This window comes from Heterobasidion irregulare, assembly GCF_000320585.1.
Source record: "Heterobasidion irregulare TC 32-1 unplaced genomic scaffold scaffold_03, whole genome shotgun sequence".
Taxonomy (NCBI): Eukaryota; Fungi; Basidiomycota; class Agaricomycetes; order Russulales; family Bondarzewiaceae; genus Heterobasidion; species Heterobasidion irregulare.
In genome coordinates, this window is record NW_009258199.1 from 545,461 (window position 1) to 566,983 (window position 21,523).

Here is a 21,523-nt window from a genome sequence, read left to right on the forward strand (position 1 = left end):
ATCGTTGCACAAGATTATTCGCACGTTTACGCTATCGTACATGCATACGTGGCCTACGTTCCCAACGCATATCAGAGTCATCATCACTCATACAGCCGACACCGCCTCACGCATCCTCACCCACAGCCCGCCCTGTGACGCGTTGCCGATACATCAGTCATACGGCGCGACGTGGAGTTGTGCGCAAATTTCACCCACATGAGAGTACATAGTCAGGTGCAATTTGGGGAAAAACTGCTCCGTTGCAGAGCGCCCTTCCTTCGTCTTCCACTCCGCAGGCGGGCGCGTCTCTGGCGGTTGGGCAGACCCGTCCAGCGACATGCTATCGAAGTGCTGCAGCAAGCGGATGAGCATGAACGACATCTCGTTGTGCGCGAACTGTACACAATCCCGCAGGGCAACCAGTGAGCGTCATCCGAGACACACCCGCCATGACGCACCTGCTGGCCTAGACAGATCCGTGGCCCGGCATTGAACGGGAGGAAGATGTATGGGTTCGGAAGGAGGTATTTCTTCAGCCGTTCGTCGAGGAATCGGTCAGGATCAAACTCTAGAGCTATTCAAGGGGTAAAGTTCGAGGTCTGAAAGGAGCACCAGGCCTGACAGACTCACCGTCGGGGCCCCATAGATCGGTCCGTCGATGCATCATAAATACCGAGTAAGGGATACTGTACCAAACTGAGTTATCAACGTGCGCAATCTGTGAGTGCTCGACCAGAACGGCACCTTGTCTTCGCAGGGATATAGATTGGCTTCCGGGATCCATCGCGAGCGGGCCAGGTTGTCGCGTTGACAGTTTCGCTATCGCGCGGACTCATCAGGAAAGTGAAGCCTAAGACATTGGCTGAGCACCCTTACCGAACGTTGAATGGCCTTTTTGAGAATCTTCGTCAGTGGATGCTGCAGTCGAGTCCACTCTAGTACAGAAGCTCACACAGGCGGGAACAGCCGCAGCGTTTCGTTGATAACAGCCCTCAGGAACTTCATGTCTCGAATATTGTCGTAGGATGGCCGTTGCGACGGGCCTACTTTTTCCAGAACCTCGGTCCGCAGGCGCGCGAAGATCTCGGGATGTGTGGACAAGAGGTACACTGCAAAAGTCAAGGTCGCTGCCGTCTGCACGGCCGTGTGTATTCCGTCTGTCAGCGCACAAAATGCGCGGATCATTTAGACAAAGGAACGCACGGTGTCACGACCAGCAAGCAGGATGTTGAGGGTTTCATCTTTAAGGACCTTCGGGTCTGCAGACGCACGCACGTCAGTCCCCACATCCAAGTTGCTGTAGATCTGAAACAACTCGCCGTCGGTGATTTTAACTAGATGATCCAATAGCGTCGCGTCCTCCTCCACTTCGCCATCCGCACCGGTCGCCGTCATCTCGCCAATGCTACTGTCCTGAACCTTGGCCTCAACAGACGCCATTCCCCTCCTCCTGCGCTCCTTCGCCAGCGCGTCCTTCAGAATCGGGCCCAAGAAAGCGTCGACAACCTGCATCGGCGCGCGCGTCTCGTCCCGGCGCATCTCTCCCAGCGGCCACAGCTTCTTGCCGACCCTCGCGCGCGCCGCGATCACGGTCTGTGCGCGGGAGAATGCGTTTGAGAACTGCTCGGCGAACGAGAGCGGGCCTGATGCCGGAGACGCCGCGCTCGGAACCGTGTGGGGGTACGGAAGACCGGTGGAGAGGCTGTGCACGCAGGACCCAAAGAGGAATTCGGTGGCGGAATCGAGGGTGAAGCGAGAGACGAGATCCTGTTGTACAACAAAAATTGGATGGCCGTGGTAGGTTGCAAGGGAGACAGGTACCTGGAAGTCGACGGCGTAGCCGTCTTCGAAGCGCGCCTTCATCTGGGCGACGGCGTCTTCCGCGTGCCGGTCGAAGATGTCAAAGTGAGAGATGCGTTCGCGGGAGAAGAATGGTCGTGTCATGGAGCGGTGGAACCTATAAACGCATCAAAAAAATGCAGTTTCAACTCCAAGCGGCGGTGCTCACTTCCACATGTCGCCTGGCGGAGGCAGATTTCAGTCAAAGATTGCAGTCGTCTCAGGTAGAACTCACCGTCAGAATTGAAGACGCCAGTGCCGAGAACGGAGTTCATGCATTTCTGGAAGGCATCACCTGCACATAAAATCAGACTGACGTCCTCTACGGACAGACGAGTGTAAGATACCTTTCACATAGTTTGTGAAATCGGTGGACAATATGATCTGCACCAGAAAGATTTCAATCAATGAATAGAGATGAAGCTGATGATAAGTCCTACTTTGATGTCCTCCGGATCGATGGTGAACATAGAATCAACCCAAAGGACTCGGATGTTTACAGTGGTTCCATATTCTCGTATGACGGTCCACAGGCTATCCGCTACAAACCCTACCTATGAGACAAATGTCAAGTTATCCCTGCGATCTGTACACGCACCAGGATATCCGTTCTTAAACTCCTGCATGAGCTTGACCGTCAGGTCCCAGTTCCCGATCCACTTGCCGTTGTATCTGGGGGCGAGCACCGCGCCCATTCTATCCGCCTCCCGTTTATTCTGGTACGCGCGGACATTGATGCGGACGGCGACGACGACGGGGGGCGTCGCGAGCAGGACCAGGACAAAGAGCCATGTGGGAACGAATACGTTGAAATACGAGTGCAGGACACGTCGAGCCGCGACGACGGCGAGAGACGGTGGGACTAGATTCTTGAGCAAGCCGCGAGCGAGGTAGGGGATTCCCGGGGGAACGCGCGACGACATGTCGATGTCAGTGTGTCGTGAGAGCGAAGGAGAGACGGCCTGCAAATGCCCATGTACTAGCACCTTAAATTAAGATCTTCTGGCCATGTCATATGAGATCGAAGCCTGAGGGCGAAGCGGTCATGCAATGATCATATGATGTAGTGGTTTGAAAGATTTCATGATGGTGAAGGCACAATGGATCCATGGTCCATTGCGGAAGATTGTCATGTCTTGCTCTGGTCCACTAGTGTTCCGCTGTGCAAACCGCTGCGTCTGGAAGAAAGTGAGGACGAGTCGACGATTGATCGTAGCGACGTCAAGACATCTTCCCAGATGCCGCCAAATTGAGCCAAACTTGGAAGCATGCCATACATGTCAGGACTCAGGCTAGCTCAGCTCGTCGCCCAAGCGCTAGGGACTAAGTTCGTAATAATTAACTACCTACAGACACAGCCCACCCAGCAGCAAGCCCCTCACGCCGCCACCAGCGCGTGCAGGCCGTAAATCTCCTTCCGGACCTTATAATACACCTCCGAAACCGTGCCCTCCATCTCCACCCGGCCCCGCGCCGTCTTGCGCACCGCAACGCTCCCGCCCAGGTCGTCGAGGCCGCTCCCGCCCTGCCGCGCAGATACCCCGCAGATCAGCACGCCCTCGCCGACGAGCTCAGCCTGGACACCGATGGACGCGAGGCGCGCTTTCAGCGCCGTCAGCTTGAGCTCCCCGATCATCGTCGAGTTGGGGAGGCGCTGAATCGGGCGGGCGCCGAGCGGGCGCGGGGCGGACGGCGCGAGGACGGCGGGGACAGGCGCTGCAGCGCCAGACACGGCGATGGCAGGCTCGAGCGTGGGCACGGTCGACATGGCGGACATGGAGATGCGCCCGGTCACATAGCCGACCTCGTTGTCTTCAAACTGAACAAAGAAAACAGTTTCAGACCAAGCGCCGGATCGTGTCGAATGGGGAAGTAAGAGCACACACCCGTGACATTTTGATGGACGCAAGGAGCTCGTCGCTGAGCGATATCGAGAAACTGTTGGTGTTCTGGCCAATCTGGATGGACTCGCCCTGCGACGGTGCGTAGATGTCCTTCGTCATCGAGCGGATGTTGGCGCAGCTCTCAATGAGAGCGTCCGTCGCGCTCGGAGGCGCATGCACTATGATCTGTAGTTACTCGATGGATATTAGATGACACATGAAACGAGACAACGAGACGGACCATCTTGCGCGGGTTGACTTGCGGAATGATCGTTTTTGTGGCCCGACCGTCATTCAAACCTTCCAAGTCGACGAACAGAAGCCGACATGCCAGCTGAACGTCGACTGTGGTAGAAATAAACTTGGATGGCGGCTCTTTTGGGGCTTTCTAAGTAACAAGGATTAGAACGATGAAAACGGAGGACCCGCAACGCCCGCATCGAGCTCACCTTCGCTTCCTCCTCCTTCCTCTTCTGCTCCTTAACCTCATCGTCCTCGTCCTCCTCTTCGATGATCTTCCCCCTCCGCAACCACATCCCCACGTCCACGACCTCCCCATACTCATCCACCTTCCTCTTCTTCTCTACATACGGGAACATCCTGAACCGCTGCGTCTCGCGCCCAGAGCTCTTAAAAAAGCTCGTCGCGCGCGCCACGTTCCCCTTCAGATAGATATCGAACGACAGCAGCTGCTTCGTCCCGTCGTCCGCGTCGAGCTTGCCCCAGTCCGCCTCGCCCATGCTGTCCGCGTCCTGCCGTCGCCGCCGCTCGCGCTTGGGCTCCGCGTCGCCGCCCCCGAGCGCGCGCTCGACGTCCTCCTCGTCCTCCTCCTCGTCGGAGTCGGAGTCACTGTCCTCTTCATCTTCGTCGGCTTCGAGAAGCTGCTGCGTGCGCGCCATGGCAGCCTGGTGTGCCGCCTGCTTTTCCTTCGCCGCGCGCTCCCTCTGCAGGAACAGCTCAAGCTCGGTGCCTTGCAAGGGGACCTTCGAATTGAGCTGAAAGGGTGGCCCGCGAGTCAGACGAAGCTCTCGGTCTTGTTGATGCGAGGAGGAGGAGAAAAAAACACGTTACTTGTAGCTGTAGAACGCCGTCCATCATGATGTTGCTCCCGATCTTGCCCTTGTCCCACTTATCCTCCGCCCGCTGCGAGTTGTTCCACTTGTCGAACAGGACCCGCCCGAGCGTGCCCTCCTCGCCTCTGGCGGTGAGCAGCACGACGTTGTCCGGCACCGTCGCGAAGTCCGCGAACAGCGCGCGCGAGGGCCCGTGCGAGAGCGACGCGGGCACCGCGAGGATCAGCTTCGGGTCCTTCGACGAGTACGTCTGCATCAGCGCCTGCGGGCTCATGAAGAACTCGAGGTGCCTGCGCGCACCACCCCAACGTCAACGTCAGCATAGATCGGCGGGCCCGTCGCGGCGGCAGCGACGCGGGAGGGGGACAGACGCACTTGAATCGCAGGGCGAACGCGCCGACGGCGTCGTCGTCCACGTCGTCTTCGCGCTTCCGCTTTCCCCGGCCACGCTTCCCGTCCGTCACCTCCTGCCCGACGTCCTCCTTGCTCACCGTGCCACCGAGCCACTCCATCATGCTCCGCACGAACGTCAGCATCTCGCGGCCGGTGCGCGAGAGCAGGCATATGGGGTATTTGAGCCGCGCGTACGACCAGTGCTGGTCGAGCAGCACGAGGAGCTCGAGGACGCGGGTGCTGGCGTCGCAAGGGAGGAGGAGCGACGAGCGCGAAGAAAGCGTGGCCGTGATGCAGTCTGAGACGCGTGTCAGCCGTGGTCGCGCACAGAACGTCAAATGATACACCCACCGATGAGCGTCGCGTCTCGGTCCTTCCGCCGACTGCTCAGCACGTCCGCGCGCTCCGCGTCCGTGATGAGCAGGTCCGGGCGCGCAAGGGGCTCGAAGACGCCGCCCGCGGCCTGGCGCATGAGCACGGTGCCGTCGAGGTGGCGTTCGCGCATATGGTTCATGTTGACCGCGTATAGGATCGTGCCCGCGGACGGCGAGCGAATCTTCCATATCGTGCCCCCGAGCGTGTGTCCGGCGTTGAACGGCGTGATAGTGAGGCCCTGGCATTTCCCTAAGAAAAGAAAATTGGGCAACGACGAGCGCGGGAGGACGGGGCGAGCGACGTACCCTGGAGATGGGTCGGCTGGGAGTACCGCAGGGTGTTGATGGAGTCGAACGCGTCGTGCACTTCCTGCGGCGTCGCGACGTATTTCCCCGTGGTGTTCTCAGCAGCCGGCGACCCCCGCTCGCCCTCGCTTGGGCCGTCCTCGCGCACGTCCATCGCCTCCTGCGCGTCCTTGTCCTCTTCGTCGCTCATCTTCGCCTCTGCGCTCCCGTCCACGTCCTGCTCGTCTCGGAGGCCGTCCACCTCTTCCGAGGCAGCGATGCGAGCTATGGCTTGGACCGGCAGCGTCGAGTACGCGGGGGCCTTGAGGCCCCAACGCGAGTACGCGTAGGGGTACAGCCCGGAGTGCGCGAGGTCTCCGTGCGACAGGAGAACGAGGTCAACCTTCGGCGCTATCCTGAGAGCGAAGTGAACGAGCCGTCAAGAATGATCTCCCCAGATAGATAGAAAAGGAAGCAGGGAGACGCACTCTCGGAGTCTCTCGCAGTACTGTTCCCAGTGGAACGCCTGGTCTTTGATGTCGTCGTCTGTCAGTGACGAGGACGAGGGCTCTGGGCACCAGTTTGGGGAGCCGCAGTCGAGGAGGATGTGCACGTCGTCGACTTGGAGGAGGTAGGCGAGCGGGACGGATCGCGACGAGCGCGCGGAGCCCGAGAGCGGCGTGAAAGTGAGCATTATCGAGCGAGCCCCGTGTGCTGGTGCTTCCTGGTGGGCTCGATTGCCTCAGAGTATGAGAAGAATGATTTTTGTCAAGCGAGGGATCGTTGGAAGAGGCGCAATACCTCTCGCAGAGTCGCAGACGGTGACAACACGGCGATTACAGCACGAGCACGGATCTAGCCGCTCCTCCAGATGCGATAAGATAAGATCTCCCAGCGTGACTATTACCCTTCCCACAAAATCATCATCTCCTTATCCTCCTGACTCCTCCTCCTCCTCCGATGTCCGCCTCATTCGCCCACCTCCTCCCCCCGTCCTGGAAATCCCAGGTCTCCGCCTGGCTCGCAGAAGACACGCCCTCCTTCGACTACGGCGGCTTCGTCGTCGGCGAAGCCCCGCGCGAGGCCTTCCTCCTCGGCAAGGGCACCCAGCCCGCCGTCCTCGCCGGCGCGCCGTTCGTGACCGAGATATTCGCGCAGCTGGGCTGCGAGTGCGTGCACCCCGCTTTCCCGCTTTTGTGTGCTGCCGAGTGTCGACGAGTGTCGCTGATCGTTCGTGGTGACTGCGCGCGGGGGGTAGGGTCGAATGGCACGTCGACGAGGGAGAGGCGTTCGAGCCCGTGAAGCACGTGGCCACCGTCCGCGGCAGCGCGCGGCACCTGCTCCTCGGCGAGCGCGTCGCGCTGAACCTGCTCGCCCGGTGCAGCGGCATCGCGACCAAGTGCGTCCGTCCCGCCCCGCCCCTCCTCTTCTCCTCTCCTTTCCTCCCCGCTCTCTCGCTCACACACACGCACACGCACACGCACGCCGCGCACTCGCGCGCCCGCTGCAGGTCCAAAGCGTTCAAGGACATCGCGAGTGCGTGCGGATTCAAAGGCATCATCGCGGGCACGCGCAAGACGACGCCAGGTCCGTCCGCCCACACGCCGCATCCCACCCCCCTCCCGCCCCCCATCCTGATCGCCCCACGCACCCTTCAGGCTTCCGCCTGGTAGAGAAATACGGCATGATCGTAGGCGGCATCGACCCGCATCGACACGACCTCTCAAGCATGATCATGCTCAAAGACAACCACATCTGGTCCTCCGGTGCGCCCCCTCTCCCTCCGCACCACCACCGCCGCCGCCGCCACCACGCCCCTCTCACACCCCGCTACCCTCGCAGGCTCCATAACCTCCGCCATCCAACGCGCGCGCGCCGCCGGCGGCTTCTCCCTCCTGCTCGACGTCGAGGTCCGCTCGGAGGCCGAAGCGGACGAGGCGCTCGCCGCAGGCGCAGACGTCGTCATGCTCGACAACGTCGCCGGCGCGGAGCTCGCGCGCGTCGCGCGCAGCCTCCGCGCGCGCTGGGCGGGCAGGCGCCGGTTCTTGCTCGAGGCGAGCGGGAATATTACTGAGGAGAACTTGCGCGAGCGCGCGATTGAGGGTGCGTGCGCTGCTGATGCTGATGATGCTGATGATGATGATGATGATGACGTGGTGGTAGATATCGATATACTGAGCACGAGCGCGGTGCACCAGTCCGTACAGCACATCGACTTTAGCCTCAAGATCCAGATGCCAACCCCCGAGGCGATCTAACCCCGAGCGCATAAGTTAAAGGCCAACACTAGCAGGTGTTATTTTTGGTACGGGGAACACAGACACAGGAAGATCACACTAGCCAGGCGAACGGGAGGGGGGGCACCGCGATGAACTCGCACGCCGTACTGTACACTACTATCAACCCAAAAAATCAGATGTACTTTTGCCCTCCCCCCCACAGACCCGCGCGCGCGCTTCACGCAGCAAGCCCGAACAGCTCGAGCGCGTTCGCGCCCTTGACGCCCGCCCTGTCCGCCGCGGACCACCCGGCGACGCCGTCGATCGCCTCGAGGTTCTCCACGACGCTCCGCCAGCGCTCGCTCTCGTCCAGCGGCGGGAAGAACGGGTGGTCCGTGCCGAACAGCATCCTCCTGCTGCCCGCGTTCCTCTCTCCCGCGCCCGCGCCCTCGCCCTCGGGCGCGGTGTCAGCCTTGTCAGGCGCGCCCGTCGCCGACGCGAAGCGCGCGGCGCGGCCGACGGCGTCGGCGACGAACGCGAGCTCTGCGGACCCGTAGGCGACGGCGTCGAAGTAGAGCCTGCCGAGGTACCAGCGCGCGTCGTGCCGCAGGCGCGCGGCGACGGCGGGGTCGTGGGCGATGCAGGACGCGAGGCGCGAGGAGAGCTGCGGGAGGGCGCCCCCCGCGTGGGCGAGGAGGATGCGGAGGCGCGGGTGGCGGTCGAGGACGCCCGCGAGGATGAGGCGCGTGATGGCCTGCAGAGATAAAATAAAATAAAATCAGAACACGCGAAGAGAGAGAGGGGGGAGGGAGGGGGGGGCGCGCGACGGGCGCTCACCGTCGTCGTTTCGAAGGGGAAGCCGAGGGCGAGGGGGAGCACGTGGCCGTTATCTGCGTCGCCCCAGGCCTGCGGGCCGAGGCCGTAGTGCGGGTGGAGGAAGACGACGAGGCCAGAGTCGGCGAGGGCGGCCCAGAGGGGCTCAAGGGCGGGGTCGTCGAGGCCCTTGCCCGCTGCGCGGGTGCCGAGGATGACGCCGCGGATGTGGGGGTGGGACGCGGCGAGGTGGGCGACGGCGGGGGGGAGGGCGGCGGGGGGCGTGCCGGGGACGAGGGGGAGGAGGCCGAAGCCGTAGAGGCGCTTGAGGGCGGGAGCGGAGGGGTCTGCGGGGGGCGCGGTGGAGCAGTAGGACTCGAGGTCGGCGTTGAGGTCGCGGGCGAGGGTCTGGGCGGCGGGGAAGGGGAGGAAGTCGAGCCACGGGTTGGCGGTGCTGCGGGGGGGACGGGATGGTGAGCGGTGAGCGGTGAGCGGTGGGGAGTCGGGGGAGGGGACAGGCTTGCCTGACGATGGAGATGTCGATGCCGTGGTTGTCCATGAATTTTAGCTTCTCGTCTCTGTCCCAGTACTGATGTGCGCGATCAGGACTGCCTGCGCGGCGGCGGCGGAGACGGGCAGAGCACGCACCTGGGGGCCGACGGGGCGGCCGCCGCTGGGCTCGTCGTCCAAGATGACGAGGCGATCCTCTGCAAGGCCCGCGGGGGTTGTGCGGGAGAGGATGCGGGGCGCGGCGGTGCGGGAGCGGAGGACGGAGGCGTAGCGCGGGAGGTAGACGTGTGTGTGGATGTCGACCACGAGCCTGGAGAGCGCCATTGTGAGCGGGTCGGGAGAGAGCGCGGCTGCGGCTGCACATGATCTGTGGAGGCCGCGTCCCACGTGATCCCTCCGCCTTGAACACAGACAGCCATGGCCCGCGTCGACCCTCCCGCCCGCAGCACACAGCTCGACCGCGACATCCAGGGCGCACGCAACGAGGTCCGTCCCACACACCCCTCTCTCCCACATCCCCCGCACTCACCCGCGCCGCACCGCACCGCACCGCAGTTCACCGCCGTCTCCACCACCCTCGACGCCCTCAACGCCCGCTTCTCCGCCATCGTCCGCCTCCTCGAGGACGACAACGCCGCCCTCCGCCAGCGCCTCCTCGCCCTCGACACCCCGCAGCACGCCCTCGCCCTCGCCCGCCTCGCCCACGAAAACGCAGACCTCAGGCGCGCCCTGCTCGCTGCCCAAGCGGAGCGCACAGCCGCAGAGCGCGCACGCGACGCCGCCCTCGCAAAGCTCCAGAACATGCGCACCGTCATGGAGGACCTCCTCAGCGAGCACCGCGCGTCGGTGAGCACCCCCCACCCGCACCGATTCACCCGCGCTCCGGCAGATGACCGTCCGCGTTCCCAGCTCGGCGCACGCTCGCACCACGATCCCATCGACGACCGCGAGCCCGCCCTGCGCCCGCTCGCCGGCAGCACCCGTGTCCCCGCGCCGCAATCCAGCACCGCCGCCCCGCCATCGACCGCGTCCTCGCGCCGCACATCCGCCGCCAGCATCGTCCCCGTGCCCTCGACCTTGGCCTCAGCCTTCGCCCCAGACCACCCCCCACCCCCCGCCGCCCCCAGCCTCGGCCCCGCCTTCTCCCCCGCACGCAAACCAAAGCCCGCCCCTGCCCCGGGCCCCCGCGCCGCCCTCCTCACCGCCCCTGCGCCGCCCGCGCCCTTCTTCGAGCTCAGTCCCGGCTCTAGCGACTCCGGCATGTCCGTCCGCTACAACCCCGACGGCTCCCCCGCCCCCGCCCCCGCCTCCGCAAAGTGGCGCATCCACTTCGTCAAGCCCCCGCCCTCCGCGAAGGTCCTCGAGGGCCCGATCGCGTTTGCGCGCCTCGAAGGCATGCTGGAGCTCGATCACGAGACCGTGCGTGCGCCCCCCCCCCCCCCTCCCATCCTGAGGTTTTTTTTCTTACATCGAACGCGAAATCGCTCTCCAGAAGAGAGCCGTCTACAAGTGAGTCCGCCCCCGCCTGCGTACCGCCCCCGCCGGTCCTGTCCCCAGCTCACCCCCGCACCACAGCATGCAGACCTCCCCCACCGACACGCCGCGCCTCCACCTCGCGGGGGGCTACGCCTTCCTCCGCGACCCCATCTTTCTCGAGTGCCCCTCCGCGACGTACATCGTCGACTGGACCCGCCCCGACCCCAGCCCTAACCCCAACCACAACCCCAACCCCAACCACAACCACAGCTCCGACCCCGACCACGACCGCGACCGCGACGCGCACCTCGCGCGCGCGCTCTCCGCCACAGACGCGCTGCACACGCTCGTCTACTCGTCGAGGAAGCAAGGCTGGTACTACCTCGGCAGACAACACTGGGCCCCCGTCGACGTGCGCCCCGTCTGGCCAATGCTCGCCCCAAAGGTACGCTCCGCCCCCCATCGCGCCCCACCCACCCCACCACCCGCCCTGACGCGCACACGCCCGCACCACCCAGGCCCAGCGCGCCCTCGCCGCGCGCCGCGCGCGCGGCTCCGCCCCCGCCGACGTCTCGCGCATGCTCGCGCGCGGCGCGCTCGTGCAGCGCGCCGTCGAGCTGCGCCTCGTGGGCGCGGGCGCGCTCGCGGCGGGGCTCCTTGGCCGCATCCGGGAGGTCACGATGGCGACGGTGCGCGGCTCCGTGGGCGCGGGCGATGTCGGCGACGCGGGCGACGTCGACTTGTGAGGGGCGCGTCGCGCGTGGGTTGTGATCGCCGCTGGGTTGCTGGGAGGGCGCCGTTTTGTTTTGTCGTGCTTGCTTTGAATGCTCTGTACTGTTCTGTTCTTTCGTCGTTGGTCTCGGTCCGATTGGTATACCCGTATTGATTGATATGCTCGCTCGTTCGTTCGCTCTTCCATGTTTTTTTTTTCTTTCTTTCGTACGTACGTACCTACTGATCATGCCTTCCGTATGTTTTGTCCTAACCATGCTCTCCAATCACAAACTCCACGCGCTCGATCTCGGTGTGCCCACGAATCTCGAGGACTCGTAAAGATGGGAGTGGGGCTGAGTGGGGAGGTACCTTGAACACTGAACATATACTGGAGGCTACACACAAAGCCAGCGCGGGAGCCGCACGATGCGAACAGGAGTATGCAGGCCATCGCGGACCTGACGAGTAAAGACGGTGAAACACGAAGGCAGGCACAAGCTACGACCGTCTCCAAGTCCAGAGAACGATCCAAGAAACGACATTATTTAGACCCCAATCCTATTCGGGAGCGTGGAGTGGGCCGCGGGAAGTAAAAGTACCGGTAAACTCAAAGAAACTCAAAGTAAGTAGTATGTATGTCCGAATGTCACGACGATGGCGAACCAAAGAACAGATGACGAGAATGAGAATGAAGGGGGCGGTGGGCACGCGCAGCCTACGTTACGTGGACTGTCCGACTCAGGCAACGGCGACGCCGAGAGCGAGCGCGAGCGCGAGAAGGGCCGGGCTGCCGAATGCCGCGCGCGCGACGGCGCCGTTCGCCGCGCCGGACGGGGTGGTGTCGGTCTGCGAGGTGGTGGGGCTGAGGTCCGCAGCGGTGCCGCTGCCGGTGCCGCTCGCCGCCGCCGTCGTCAGTGCGCTCCTGCCAAAACGCGCCGTCAGCCGCCGCAAACAAGGAGCCACGCGCACCCGTCGGAGACAGATGGCCGAAACGATCGAGGGGGTGATGAATGATGGGGGGGGTGGGGCGTGAATGATGGTTGCTCACCGGGACGCGGCGGCGCTGCTCGCTGCGAGCGTGCTGGACGAGGCGACGCTGGAGGTGGACTGCGCGATCGTGAACTCGCTCGACTGGGCGTAGATCGTGCTCAGGTGCTGCGTGTCCTGCACGAGGTTCACGCGGAAGCCGGTGCCGACGGGCCACCCCGCGCTCGGCTCGCTGGCGGTCTGCTTGCCCGTCGTGCCGTCGACAAAGGCGACGAGGATCTCGTCCGTCGGGAGCAGATTGCGGTTCTGCGCGCGCGTGCGGCCGGGGTTAGTTTGGTGGGGGAGATGGGGAGACGGGGGGACGGACCTGGTTGGTCAGGACGAGGGTGAAGTTGGTCGTGTCGGTGGAGACGCGGTCCCAGGTGACGATGTTGGGGCCGACGGTCGTCCAGCCCTGCGTCTGGCTGGGCTCAGTGACCTGGTATGCGAGCGCGGAGGCGGCAAAGGCGGCGAGTGCGAGGACGGTGCGCATGATGAAGGAGTGCAAAGGTGGGGGGAAGCGTGTACTTCAAGGACGACGGGCTCGACGGGGAAGAAGCGAAGGAAGGAAGGAACGTGGGGACGTCGAGGATGCGGGCGTGAAGCGTGCAGGGTGCTGGGCGTTGGCAGGGAGCGGGCTTAAGAGGCGGAAGACTGGCCGCGACGGCGGGCATCCCAGCCCGGCCCGTCGCCGCACGTGGCTGGACCCTCCCCGCAACGCCGTCGAGAACATACGCAAGTCACACAACATTGCATCCTCGCACGGCGGAACATGTCCTCCGCGAGTACAATCCGCCTGGATTCAAAGTGGACAAGTCCGCGGCCATTGTTGATTCTCAGCGAGTCTGCTAGTATACCAGAGTAGAATGCACGAGGTCGGAGCCGCCGTTGGCTGAGGGTTCATCAAGCAAGACGTCATTGAGGGTCGGAGAAATACGCCGGATAGGCAGACTAAGGAGCCCGGGGCGTAGTACTATACTGAGTGAGAGGCAGAGAACGAGTTGAAAAGCGACTCGAGGGTGATAACCTCCGCAGTCGCTCATTTGTAAGTCCCGCAACCGCGAGGGACCAGCAAACGACTTACATTCGGAATAGAGAAAACGTAGGCCCCACACGCATCGACGAGCCGGGCACTACAAGTCGAGGACAAGAGCTACAGTAACAAGTACATGCGACGCAATGTCACGACCCTACCTTCGAAAGCATCTCCTCAGCATCGGACCACAGATCCTGCTGTCCCCACATGCCCACCACGATGCACACCACCATCCAGCACGCGACCTCGCCCATTCCCCGGTGCGCCTCCGTGCTCTTCCCCTTCACGTCCCCGTCCCCGCGCTCGCGCCTCGCCCGAACGAGCCCCAGACACACGCGCGCGAGCCCCCGCAAGCCGCTGATCTCGTCCGCCGTGCAGAACGCGTCCACGCGCCCGAGAAGCGTGAATATCCAGCGGGCGTGGCTTTCGGTCGGGATGTGCGCAGGCGGGGCCGTGGAGGCCGAGTCCAGCCATTCGAGGTGGAGGTTGAACCAGTGCGTGAAGTACATCAGCAAGTGCACAGACATGCGCTGCGAGGGATCGGAGCGAGTGAGGCGACTGTTACTTAGAACAGCACGGACTCGGACGTACATGATCGATGTATTGCAGTAATGTTGGAGTCGGCTCGCGGGGAACCAATGGAGGGCTAGGCGACGAGGCCGATTGCAATTCACTTACACCATCATTGGCACCAGACATGTTCCCAGTCGACGCCTGCAATGACCCCGAAGCAAACGCCCCCTGTCGAGGATCCGTGTCACTCACCCGCGTTCCGTCGTGCATCTCCGCCAGCTGCTCTTCTGTCACCGTCCCGACGACCCACTCGTCTGTGCTGCTCCCGTACGCGTTCGTCCTGTGAAACGGCGGCACCGCGTGGTCGTCGTTGCCAAGCCGCCGCACTTCCCTCTGTTTCGGCTGCTTCGCCGCGCGCGGGGGGTCCCACACCGACGCGGGCGAGCCGGCGAAGAACTCCCACCACCTATCGCGCTCTTTTTTGTCCGGCATGAGCTTTTGGCCCCGCGCGCGGGGCATGGGCATGTAAACGTGGATCGTGGGCTGCGAGGTGTTCTGCACGCGATGCCGTTAGCGGTGGATCGGTCAGATGAGGGGTGCGCACACCTTGCGGAAATTGACGAACCGACGAGTGAACGTCGAGCGCCATTGTTCGGATGGGATGTGTGATTTTTGAGAGGGAGGGCTGGGTGCGATCGTAGATGCTATGAACGTGGACGCCGATGGCAGTGCAGGTTCGGGGGGAGCTGTCTCGTATGGGTTCGGGGCGCGCTTGACCGCCGGTAGCTGACGCGTTTCTCTCCTGCGACACAGTGAGCCAATGCAGACGAGAATGAAAGAACAGTGCGTACCTGACGGTGAACAGATACTGCATACCGTCCTCCGGCTCTCCTTCGAAGTTCGACGGGAGATTCGCGACGGGGAGGATCTGCCTGAGGCCGTACGCGGGCTCATCATCCTCGTCAGCATCGTCCCGCTTGCGCTTGAAGCCCGAAGACATTTTGATAAGTTTCTAATATGATGGCCGCGCTTGAATATGACCTAGGGCTGATGGATGTGTGCGGCGAACACCACTCGAGACGGTGCGGGCGTCTGCACCTCGTGATCTGATATTGCTGCCACGTGCAGGAACGCGTCTCGACTCTCGGCAGCCCGTCGGCTTGTGTCTTTGCTTGTTCGATGGGAGGAGGGAATATCGTCAAGAGAATTTTCCAGAATTAATACCGAATGTACAACTTCTCCCACATGCACTAAGCACCGAGCCCAAAACAAATATGTAGCACTCATTACGCTAGTGTAGATTAAGTGGTCATTATAGTCGCTGTGCGTACACAATACTCAGGCTGTATGTGAGATCAAAGTCACGAAGTCCTACGGGAAAAAATCCGTCTGGCGAAGTTGATTGGGTTACCAGGCCTGCGTATGTGAAAGACGTAGGTCATGGCATAAATGATCAGAATCTGATGATCAGAGGCATCAGCAGGCGGACCGCGCAAATATTCATAGGTATACGCACATTGACCGCGACGTAGACCCACATCAATCCGAAATCTCTCCAATGGTGTGAAGGAAAGATATTGAAGCTCGCTTCCATAAACTGATCAGTCGTCCGCACGGAGCAATATTGACAATGGGCGTTCGCGTCTGGGTTTGTGAGATACCCGCCGGCCGTGGTCATAAATTGTGCGAGGTATTGTACGCATGTTTCACCCAAAGGGGGTTCGACTGTCACAAACTCCACGGCTGCACAGTTGACCTCCAAGTTACCGGCAGCTGAGTTGGTGTCAGTGGTTGGAAATGGCAACGAGACATGTGGAGTGCTGACATTGACCAAAGACGCCCTCGAGGAAGTACGTGAGCGGCGAGACTCGGTACATCCATTTCCACCAGCCAAGGTGCTGGAAAGGCTGAAGTACCCCGTTCCTGTGCAGTTGATAGAAAGATCTCAACACATAAATTCACGTCGAGGCATAAGCTGAGACTCACATGATGAACGCAAACGAGAAAAAGAACGAGAATAAGAGGGCCGATATCTCTATGTTGGGTGACATCGCGGCGACGCCTTGGCTAAGCGTTGTATAATAGAGAGGGTATATGATGCCGAGCATCAAGTACGTATATCCAGCGCGGTCCGTAGGGAAACCGACCGTCCAGTACCAGGTCAAGAAATAGAGAGACGACCCAGCGATGTTGAACGGGATCTCGCCGAGAATCTGAGCAGTGAGGAACGCCGACCAACTGTACATTCGACTCGGTCGTTCGCGGACGAGGTAGATCGCGCGCGTCTCGAGGAACGGGACCTGTATCTGGTTAGCCAGAGGAAGGCCCAGCACAGTGCTGATGAAGATAGACTGGTCAAGATGTGTCAATCAGTGTATATCATTGCTCATTTGTAAGACTTACGAAGAGCTTGTTCTGTGTCCCTTGGATAGAATCTTTAGCTTGATAAAAGGTAAATCCGATGAACAACCCCCCCGCAACGTTAAGCAACATCTTGGAAAGGAGATAGTTTGGATCACGCCAGTGTCTCTGAAGCTCCCTCGTGAGAAGGGTCGTAGTCTGGTATGACCAATTGGTTGAGTATTCAGAGTGCTTCTGGATGGCTGCCAAAGAGTACCCGCGACCTGCATTGACAATATTGTCCAATTCATGGTGTACCTGCTCCGCCTCCTTCGAGTGTTCCCAGATGGCGTGCCAGCCGTCCGCTTTCTCTTTCGACGCAGTAGCACCGGCGCCGATAACCTCTAAGATGTATTCTGCACTAGTTTAATGATTAAGGCGTCAGGGTGTACACGTTTCACAGAAGGGTAGACGGAAGACTCACGGGTTCGCTTCGCTCGGGCACAGATCCCCGCCGTTGTTCTCAAAGTATCGAAGTAAGGTAGATGCATTCTCGCCGATGTCACCAAAATAAACAGTCTGTCCTCCCTTCCGAAGAAGTAGAAGTCGATCAAACATCTGAAACAGTTCTGAGGAAGGCTGATGAATGCTATACATGCGATTTCAGGGTGTCATTCGGTTCTTTCGCGGAGAGATAAACGTACGTGCACAGAATGGCCAGTCCACGGTCAGCTAAGGAGCGTAGGAACTTCATAATGGCAAAAGCACTTCGCGCGTCCAGTCCAGAGGTTGGCTCGTCTAAGAATAACAGAAATTTCGGCTAAGGGCTAGTCAGCGAGGACCGGTCATAGCTAGCTATACGAGAAGATAGCTGACATTCGCTGCTAGTTCAACGCCGATAGTAGTGCGCTTCCTTTGCTCAACCCCTAGGGAGCCCACAATTGCGTCTGCGAAAGCTTCGAGACCACACATTTCCAAGACAGTGTCGACGCTGTACTGTTGTGTCAGTTCAGGTCACGAGAATATCTGGGATTTAGCTCACTAGGCCTCCTTCTCCGCGAGCGGAACGGAAGGTGGCTGTCTGAGCTTTGCAGAAAACAAGAGCGCCTCGCGGACCGTGGCTGTTGGGAGATGTGTGTCCGTTTGTTGGCAGTATCCCCTGCAGATAGAAACCAGCATGAGTCAATGATCACTGACTCGATGTCGAGATGACTGACGTCTGAGCTTGGAAATCTACTGGAAGCAGTTCTCCGTTAACAAAGATATCCCCAGCTACCACGCCAGTCGTGAATCGCTGGGCGAGAACATTCAGAAGGGTCGTCTAACATACAAAACCCCCGCTTAGATATCAAAAACGGGAAGAATATCTCAATGTGTGCTAACCTTGCCTGCGCCTGACTCTCCCATAAGCGCCGTCAGATTGCCCGGCGCAACATATCCGGACACGTTGTCCAACAGACGGCGAATATTGCCTCCAGCTACGGGTACATCATACTGTAGCCCATGCCAGGTGAAAATCTCGTTCGAGAGGAGCACGCCCCGCGAGGCCTTTTCCGCGGTATATTTGGTCTTGACTAGTCTTGGCGTGTATTCTTCTGTTCGACCCTTCTCTTCGTCCGCCTTCACACCCGAAGTGGGAGTCAGAGGGGATCGTGATCCTCGCTTGAAGAGTAAAACCGATGCATTTCTTGACGCCGAAGTATTGATCTCGGTAAAGAGCAGGAACAAGAAGAAGAAGAATAGACCGAATGCACAGACAATTCCGAAGTTCTGTGATAGATGGTCCAAACTTAGAATCAAGCGGTTATAGAGGAGCCGTATTGCTTACACGCCAAAGATATCGGTTGGAATAGCCGTACGAGAGCTCGAGGAATCTTCCTCCGTCTACAACTCCCTGTCCAGGCAGAGAGCCGACAATGGTGCATACTTGATTTGCAAGGGACACATTCTCATACCCAGGACCACTCGGAACAAGTGTTGAGCATGCCCCATCAAGGGTGTGAAACTCGTTGGTCATAAGACCCTCAAAGCCGTATCTAAGTGGCTGATGTCAAGGCAAGGTAAATAATACACCTTAACTGACGATAATTACAACGACACTTACGTTGATATAGGTGAGCCATTTCAGCGCACCGATCATGGACGGTTTCGGAAGGGTATAGCCAGTATAGAATGCAGCACCAAGGAATACGACTCCTGCGACTGACTGGGCTGGTGCAGGTGAATCAAATGCTGCGGCGATGGCACGAAATACCGTCTTCATTGTCCAAGTCATCGCAGAAGTGAACAAAAAGAAAACGCTGGTGGCATGGTCAGCTGGATGTTTGAAGCGATACATTTATGGAAACCCACAAAAATTGACCTGCTGTTGACTGCAGGCCGACGAGAAAGTAGAGCACGACACAGAAGATCAGCATGCTTAACAGGGTGATGGGTATGTCAACAACAGTAATGGCGATCGCTTCAATGAATGGGTGATACATGGCAGCCTTGAGATGTCTTAGGACAATTGGCCGCTGACTGAACAGAGTTGGGATTTCAGCCATAGAAGTGAGTGTAGCGAAAAGCAGCGCGCTGTAGAGGTTTTAGTTGGGAACAAACGATATATCGAAGGCTGGGTAGACAAAGCTCACAAAAAAAGTACGCCTCCACGAGAGAAATATGCAGACGTATTTCCAGGAGTTTTGTAGAACACCGTGCCAACAATGATCGACTCGAACAGAAACGCGCTGTCGAGGTAATTCAAGATAAGAGAGCGGAAATGTGGTCTAGGGATCCTGAATAATCACCCGATACGAATGGCCTCTTGAAGCCAGCTTCCTTTCAATATTTGCATCCTGCGTGCTACTACAGCCTTTATTTGCATGGATATTGAAATTGTATACGGGCTGCTTTTGTTATGGGTGCGAGCGCGCTCTGCCCATGCACTTTGCTTGTATGCCAGCGCACGTGGTTCTTGTCCTATGAATTCTGCTTCATAGGCTTTCATGTCAGCACGATTATCGGCGGACGCGTTCGATACAAGAAAACGCTCCGCGAACTCTTCAGCCGTCCTTGGTACGCGATTCTCAAAACCAGGTCGTGTAATCCGCACATCGGGATTCGTCACTGTGTTCATTCTTGTTAGTGCACGGTATGAATTTTCCTAGACGTTCGCGGTTCGTACCTGTGACAAGAAAATCAGCGGTAGTCTGTCTGGCCATGGGCTCAAATCCAAGGTCCATAAAATACTGCTTTGCACGATCTGCCCGCCCATAATACGCCATGCGACCCTCGTAGATCACACACACTTTGTCGAACTGACCGTACAGTGATTCGCCAGCTTGGTAAATAGACACAATGGTGGACAGACATGCTGTCTTCGTCGCAATACGCAGCGTACGAGCAAATTCGAGGGCCGTCGATGCGTCAAGACCGCGAGTTGAGCTGTGTATCAATGACAATAGCAGTAATAAGGATTTATTGTACTCGTTATTCAGTGGGGACTTACTTGTCCCATGCGCCAATGAGAGCTCGAGTAGCCAGCATCTCAGTGATCGAAACACGCTTTTTCTCCCCTCCGCTCACTCCACGGATAGCAGCATCCCCGACTGGAGTCTTCCTTACATGTAAGAGACCAAAAGTCGTCTGGAGAACGGTGGTGATATCATGTATGAACTGCTTTCGGCTCATGTTGTCGATGCGATGTTGTGGCGTACGCATCTTCGCTGCAAACTGTAAAGTGTCGTCGACGGAAAGTGTAGGAAAATGGTCGTCGTCTTCAGGACAATACACCACATCTCCACGAAAATGTTTAGCAATATATTCCGGGGTAAATGAATCGTAGCGAACGTCGCCTTGAACCGAGTGATATTCCCCGCGTTGATTTGCTAGAGTCTTCAGAAATGTGCTACACCCTGAACCCGGATTTCCTAGGACCACTGTCAAGGTATTGCATTAGACCAAAACGTTACTAGGCACATGATAGATTGATTGTTGCATAAAATTAGCTCACATAGCATTTCCCCAGGGCGAACAATGCCTTCGAACCCAGTAAGAATTGTTCTCAGTGAAGGGTTGCGCCAATTTTTCAATGCATTCCATGCATGCACTGGATTGAAAAGAGAACTGAACGTGGCCTGGTAGCTTACTGAAGAACCAAGACCGATTACACAAAGATCTTTGAACATAACACCGAGCTCCCTGGTTCTTATACCAGACGCTACTTGCCTTCGAAGCGAAATCAGTCATGAAACCAAAGGCACTTTATCGCTACGTACCTTTTGGCGGCCTCGAGCACCACCTTCTCAAAGTCAAAAGGTGCATCGACACCAAAGAGTGTGGCATCCGAACCAAAGCTCTCAGTACGTTTAGGAGATGTATGATGCGGCCTTCGAGCGATGTGAGGAAGGTCGGGTACTAGATCATGAGTAACTTCATGGACTGATACACCTGAGGGCGAGGAGATATGGCGATCGGGCAGCCTGACCCCGCGGGTACTCTGATTGTCGGGATGATCAGCCATCTAATCGGGGAGGCGCAAAGGAGGTGAGGAGTCGCGTCTGAGGTCTTGAATATTTCAAAACATTGCATCCCCATGCTTTATATACGCGACCGACGATTGGGATATCAACCTGATCTGTGCAAGATGCGCGCCTGGCAAACATGTCGAGCCGGCGAGTCTTCGGGGATCCCAGCAAAGTTGGAAAAAGAGGCCAGACCCGAGCGCGCTCACCGACGTTCCAATGACAGAGCGTCTATTTTTGAGCGCTGCGCGAAACCCCGTCGTTAGCGCAAATGGACACGAGTGTTCCAAATGCAGAGAATCGATCAATCCAGTCTATGAACCATTCAATACCATTCTTCACTTGTGGGGTATGGGCGTGAGGACCGGCTCATCTTGAAAGGACTAGTCATGTCAACCCAGTGCTCCATGAGTCCTGCAATCAAGGCTGTCCGGCTTTCAAGGAGCAATTTTCGCTTTAGATAACCAATATATCTCGGATGCCTTCTACTCTAAATGAAGACACAGCGCCCACCAAGGAATAGTCACAGCATCGACTCGGAA

General features: G+C 59.1%; 9 protein-coding genes across 9 annotated transcripts; 3 read left to right on the plus strand and 6 right to left on the minus strand.

The window, feature by feature from the left end:
- Positions 1-87: 87 nt before the first annotated feature.
- Positions 88-2,744, minus strand: cyp11 (cytochrome P450 monooxygenase 11; the record flags this gene model as incomplete). The annotated part of the gene is made up of 13 exons (XM_009544892.1): positions 88-132; positions 199-378; positions 441-548; positions 605-668; positions 727-801; positions 859-873; positions 935-1,116; positions 1,186-1,749; positions 1,804-1,939; positions 2,053-2,116; positions 2,169-2,205; positions 2,262-2,362; positions 2,420-2,744. 13 exons carry the CDS (start codon positions 2,742-2,744, stop codon positions 88-90), a joined length of 1,896 nt encoding a protein of 631 aa, XP_009543187.1.
- A 455-nt stretch (positions 2,745-3,199) lies between these two features.
- HETIRDRAFT_449399 (uncharacterized protein) lies at positions 3,200-6,523 on the minus strand (the record flags this gene model as incomplete). Its single annotated transcript, XM_009545205.1, has 9 exons — positions 3,200-3,640; positions 3,708-3,890; positions 3,946-4,092; positions 4,154-4,699; positions 4,776-5,067; positions 5,153-5,468; positions 5,522-5,794; positions 5,851-6,245; positions 6,318-6,523. The coding sequence occupies 9 exons, from the start codon at positions 6,521-6,523 to the stop codon at positions 3,200-3,202; spliced, it is 2,799 nt and encodes a 932-aa protein (XP_009543500.1).
- Positions 6,524-6,758: 235 nt separating this feature from the next.
- HETIRDRAFT_443928 (uncharacterized protein) lies at positions 6,759-8,087 on the plus strand (the record flags this gene model as incomplete). Its single annotated transcript, XM_009545206.1, has 5 exons — positions 6,759-6,998; positions 7,088-7,416; positions 7,488-7,595; positions 7,672-7,932; positions 7,993-8,087. Exons 1-5 carry the CDS (start codon positions 6,790-6,792, stop codon positions 8,085-8,087), a joined length of 1,002 nt encoding a protein of 333 aa, XP_009543501.1. The 5' UTR covers positions 6,759-6,789.
- A 17-nt stretch (positions 8,088-8,104) lies between these two features.
- Positions 8,105-9,695, minus strand: HETIRDRAFT_432845 (uncharacterized protein; the record flags this gene model as incomplete). The annotated part of the gene is made up of 4 exons (XM_009545207.1): positions 8,105-8,802; positions 8,886-9,315; positions 9,386-9,450; positions 9,510-9,695. The coding sequence occupies 4 exons, from the start codon at positions 9,693-9,695 to the stop codon at positions 8,287-8,289; spliced, it is 1,197 nt and encodes a 398-aa protein (XP_009543502.1). The 3' UTR covers positions 8,105-8,286.
- Positions 9,696-9,788: 93 nt separating this feature from the next.
- HETIRDRAFT_449402 (uncharacterized protein) lies at positions 9,789-11,593 on the plus strand (the record flags this gene model as incomplete). Its single annotated transcript, XM_009545208.1, has 4 exons — positions 9,789-10,790; positions 10,864-10,880; positions 10,947-11,292; positions 11,366-11,593. The coding sequence occupies 4 exons, from the start codon at positions 9,789-9,791 to the stop codon at positions 11,591-11,593; spliced, it is 1,593 nt and encodes a 530-aa protein (XP_009543503.1).
- Positions 11,594-11,785: 192 nt separating this feature from the next.
- On the plus strand, positions 11,786-12,154 carry HETIRDRAFT_457847 (uncharacterized protein; the record flags this gene model as incomplete). Its single annotated transcript, XM_009545209.1, has 2 exons — positions 11,786-11,896; positions 11,956-12,154. The coding sequence occupies exons 1-2, from the start codon at positions 11,808-11,810 to the stop codon at positions 12,152-12,154; spliced, it is 288 nt and encodes a 95-aa protein (XP_009543504.1). The 5' UTR covers positions 11,786-11,807.
- A 451-nt stretch (positions 12,155-12,605) lies between these two features.
- On the minus strand, positions 12,606-13,080 carry HETIRDRAFT_46925 (uncharacterized protein; the record flags this gene model as incomplete). Its single annotated transcript, XM_009544900.1, has 2 exons — positions 12,606-12,854; positions 12,916-13,080. The coding sequence occupies 2 exons, from the start codon at positions 13,078-13,080 to the stop codon at positions 12,606-12,608; spliced, it is 414 nt and encodes a 137-aa protein (XP_009543195.1).
- Positions 13,081-13,632: 552 nt separating this feature from the next.
- Positions 13,633-15,171, minus strand: HETIRDRAFT_380979 (uncharacterized protein). The gene is made up of 4 exons (XM_009545210.1): positions 14,988-15,171; positions 14,743-14,938; positions 14,215-14,691; positions 13,633-14,153 (listed from the first exon to the last, which is right to left on the minus strand). The coding sequence occupies exons 1-4, from the start codon at positions 15,134-15,136 to the stop codon at positions 13,770-13,772; spliced, it is 1,206 nt and encodes a 401-aa protein (XP_009543505.1). The 5' UTR covers positions 15,137-15,171; the 3' UTR covers positions 13,633-13,769.
- Positions 15,172-15,497: 326 nt separating this feature from the next.
- Positions 15,498-20,980, minus strand: HETIRDRAFT_170215 (ABC transporter; the record flags this gene model as incomplete). Its single annotated transcript, XM_009545211.1, has 20 exons — positions 15,498-15,596; positions 15,653-15,909; positions 15,962-16,059; positions 16,123-16,487; positions 16,540-16,897; positions 16,961-17,125; positions 17,181-17,296; positions 17,353-17,467; positions 17,519-17,635; positions 17,694-17,797; positions 17,860-18,246; positions 18,305-18,520; positions 18,581-18,776; positions 18,829-19,050; positions 19,110-19,205; positions 19,266-19,584; positions 19,643-19,902; positions 19,967-20,396; positions 20,471-20,681; positions 20,732-20,980. 20 exons carry the CDS (start codon positions 20,978-20,980, stop codon positions 15,498-15,500), a joined length of 4,380 nt encoding a protein of 1,459 aa, XP_009543506.1.
- Positions 20,981-21,523: the final 543 nt, after the last annotated feature.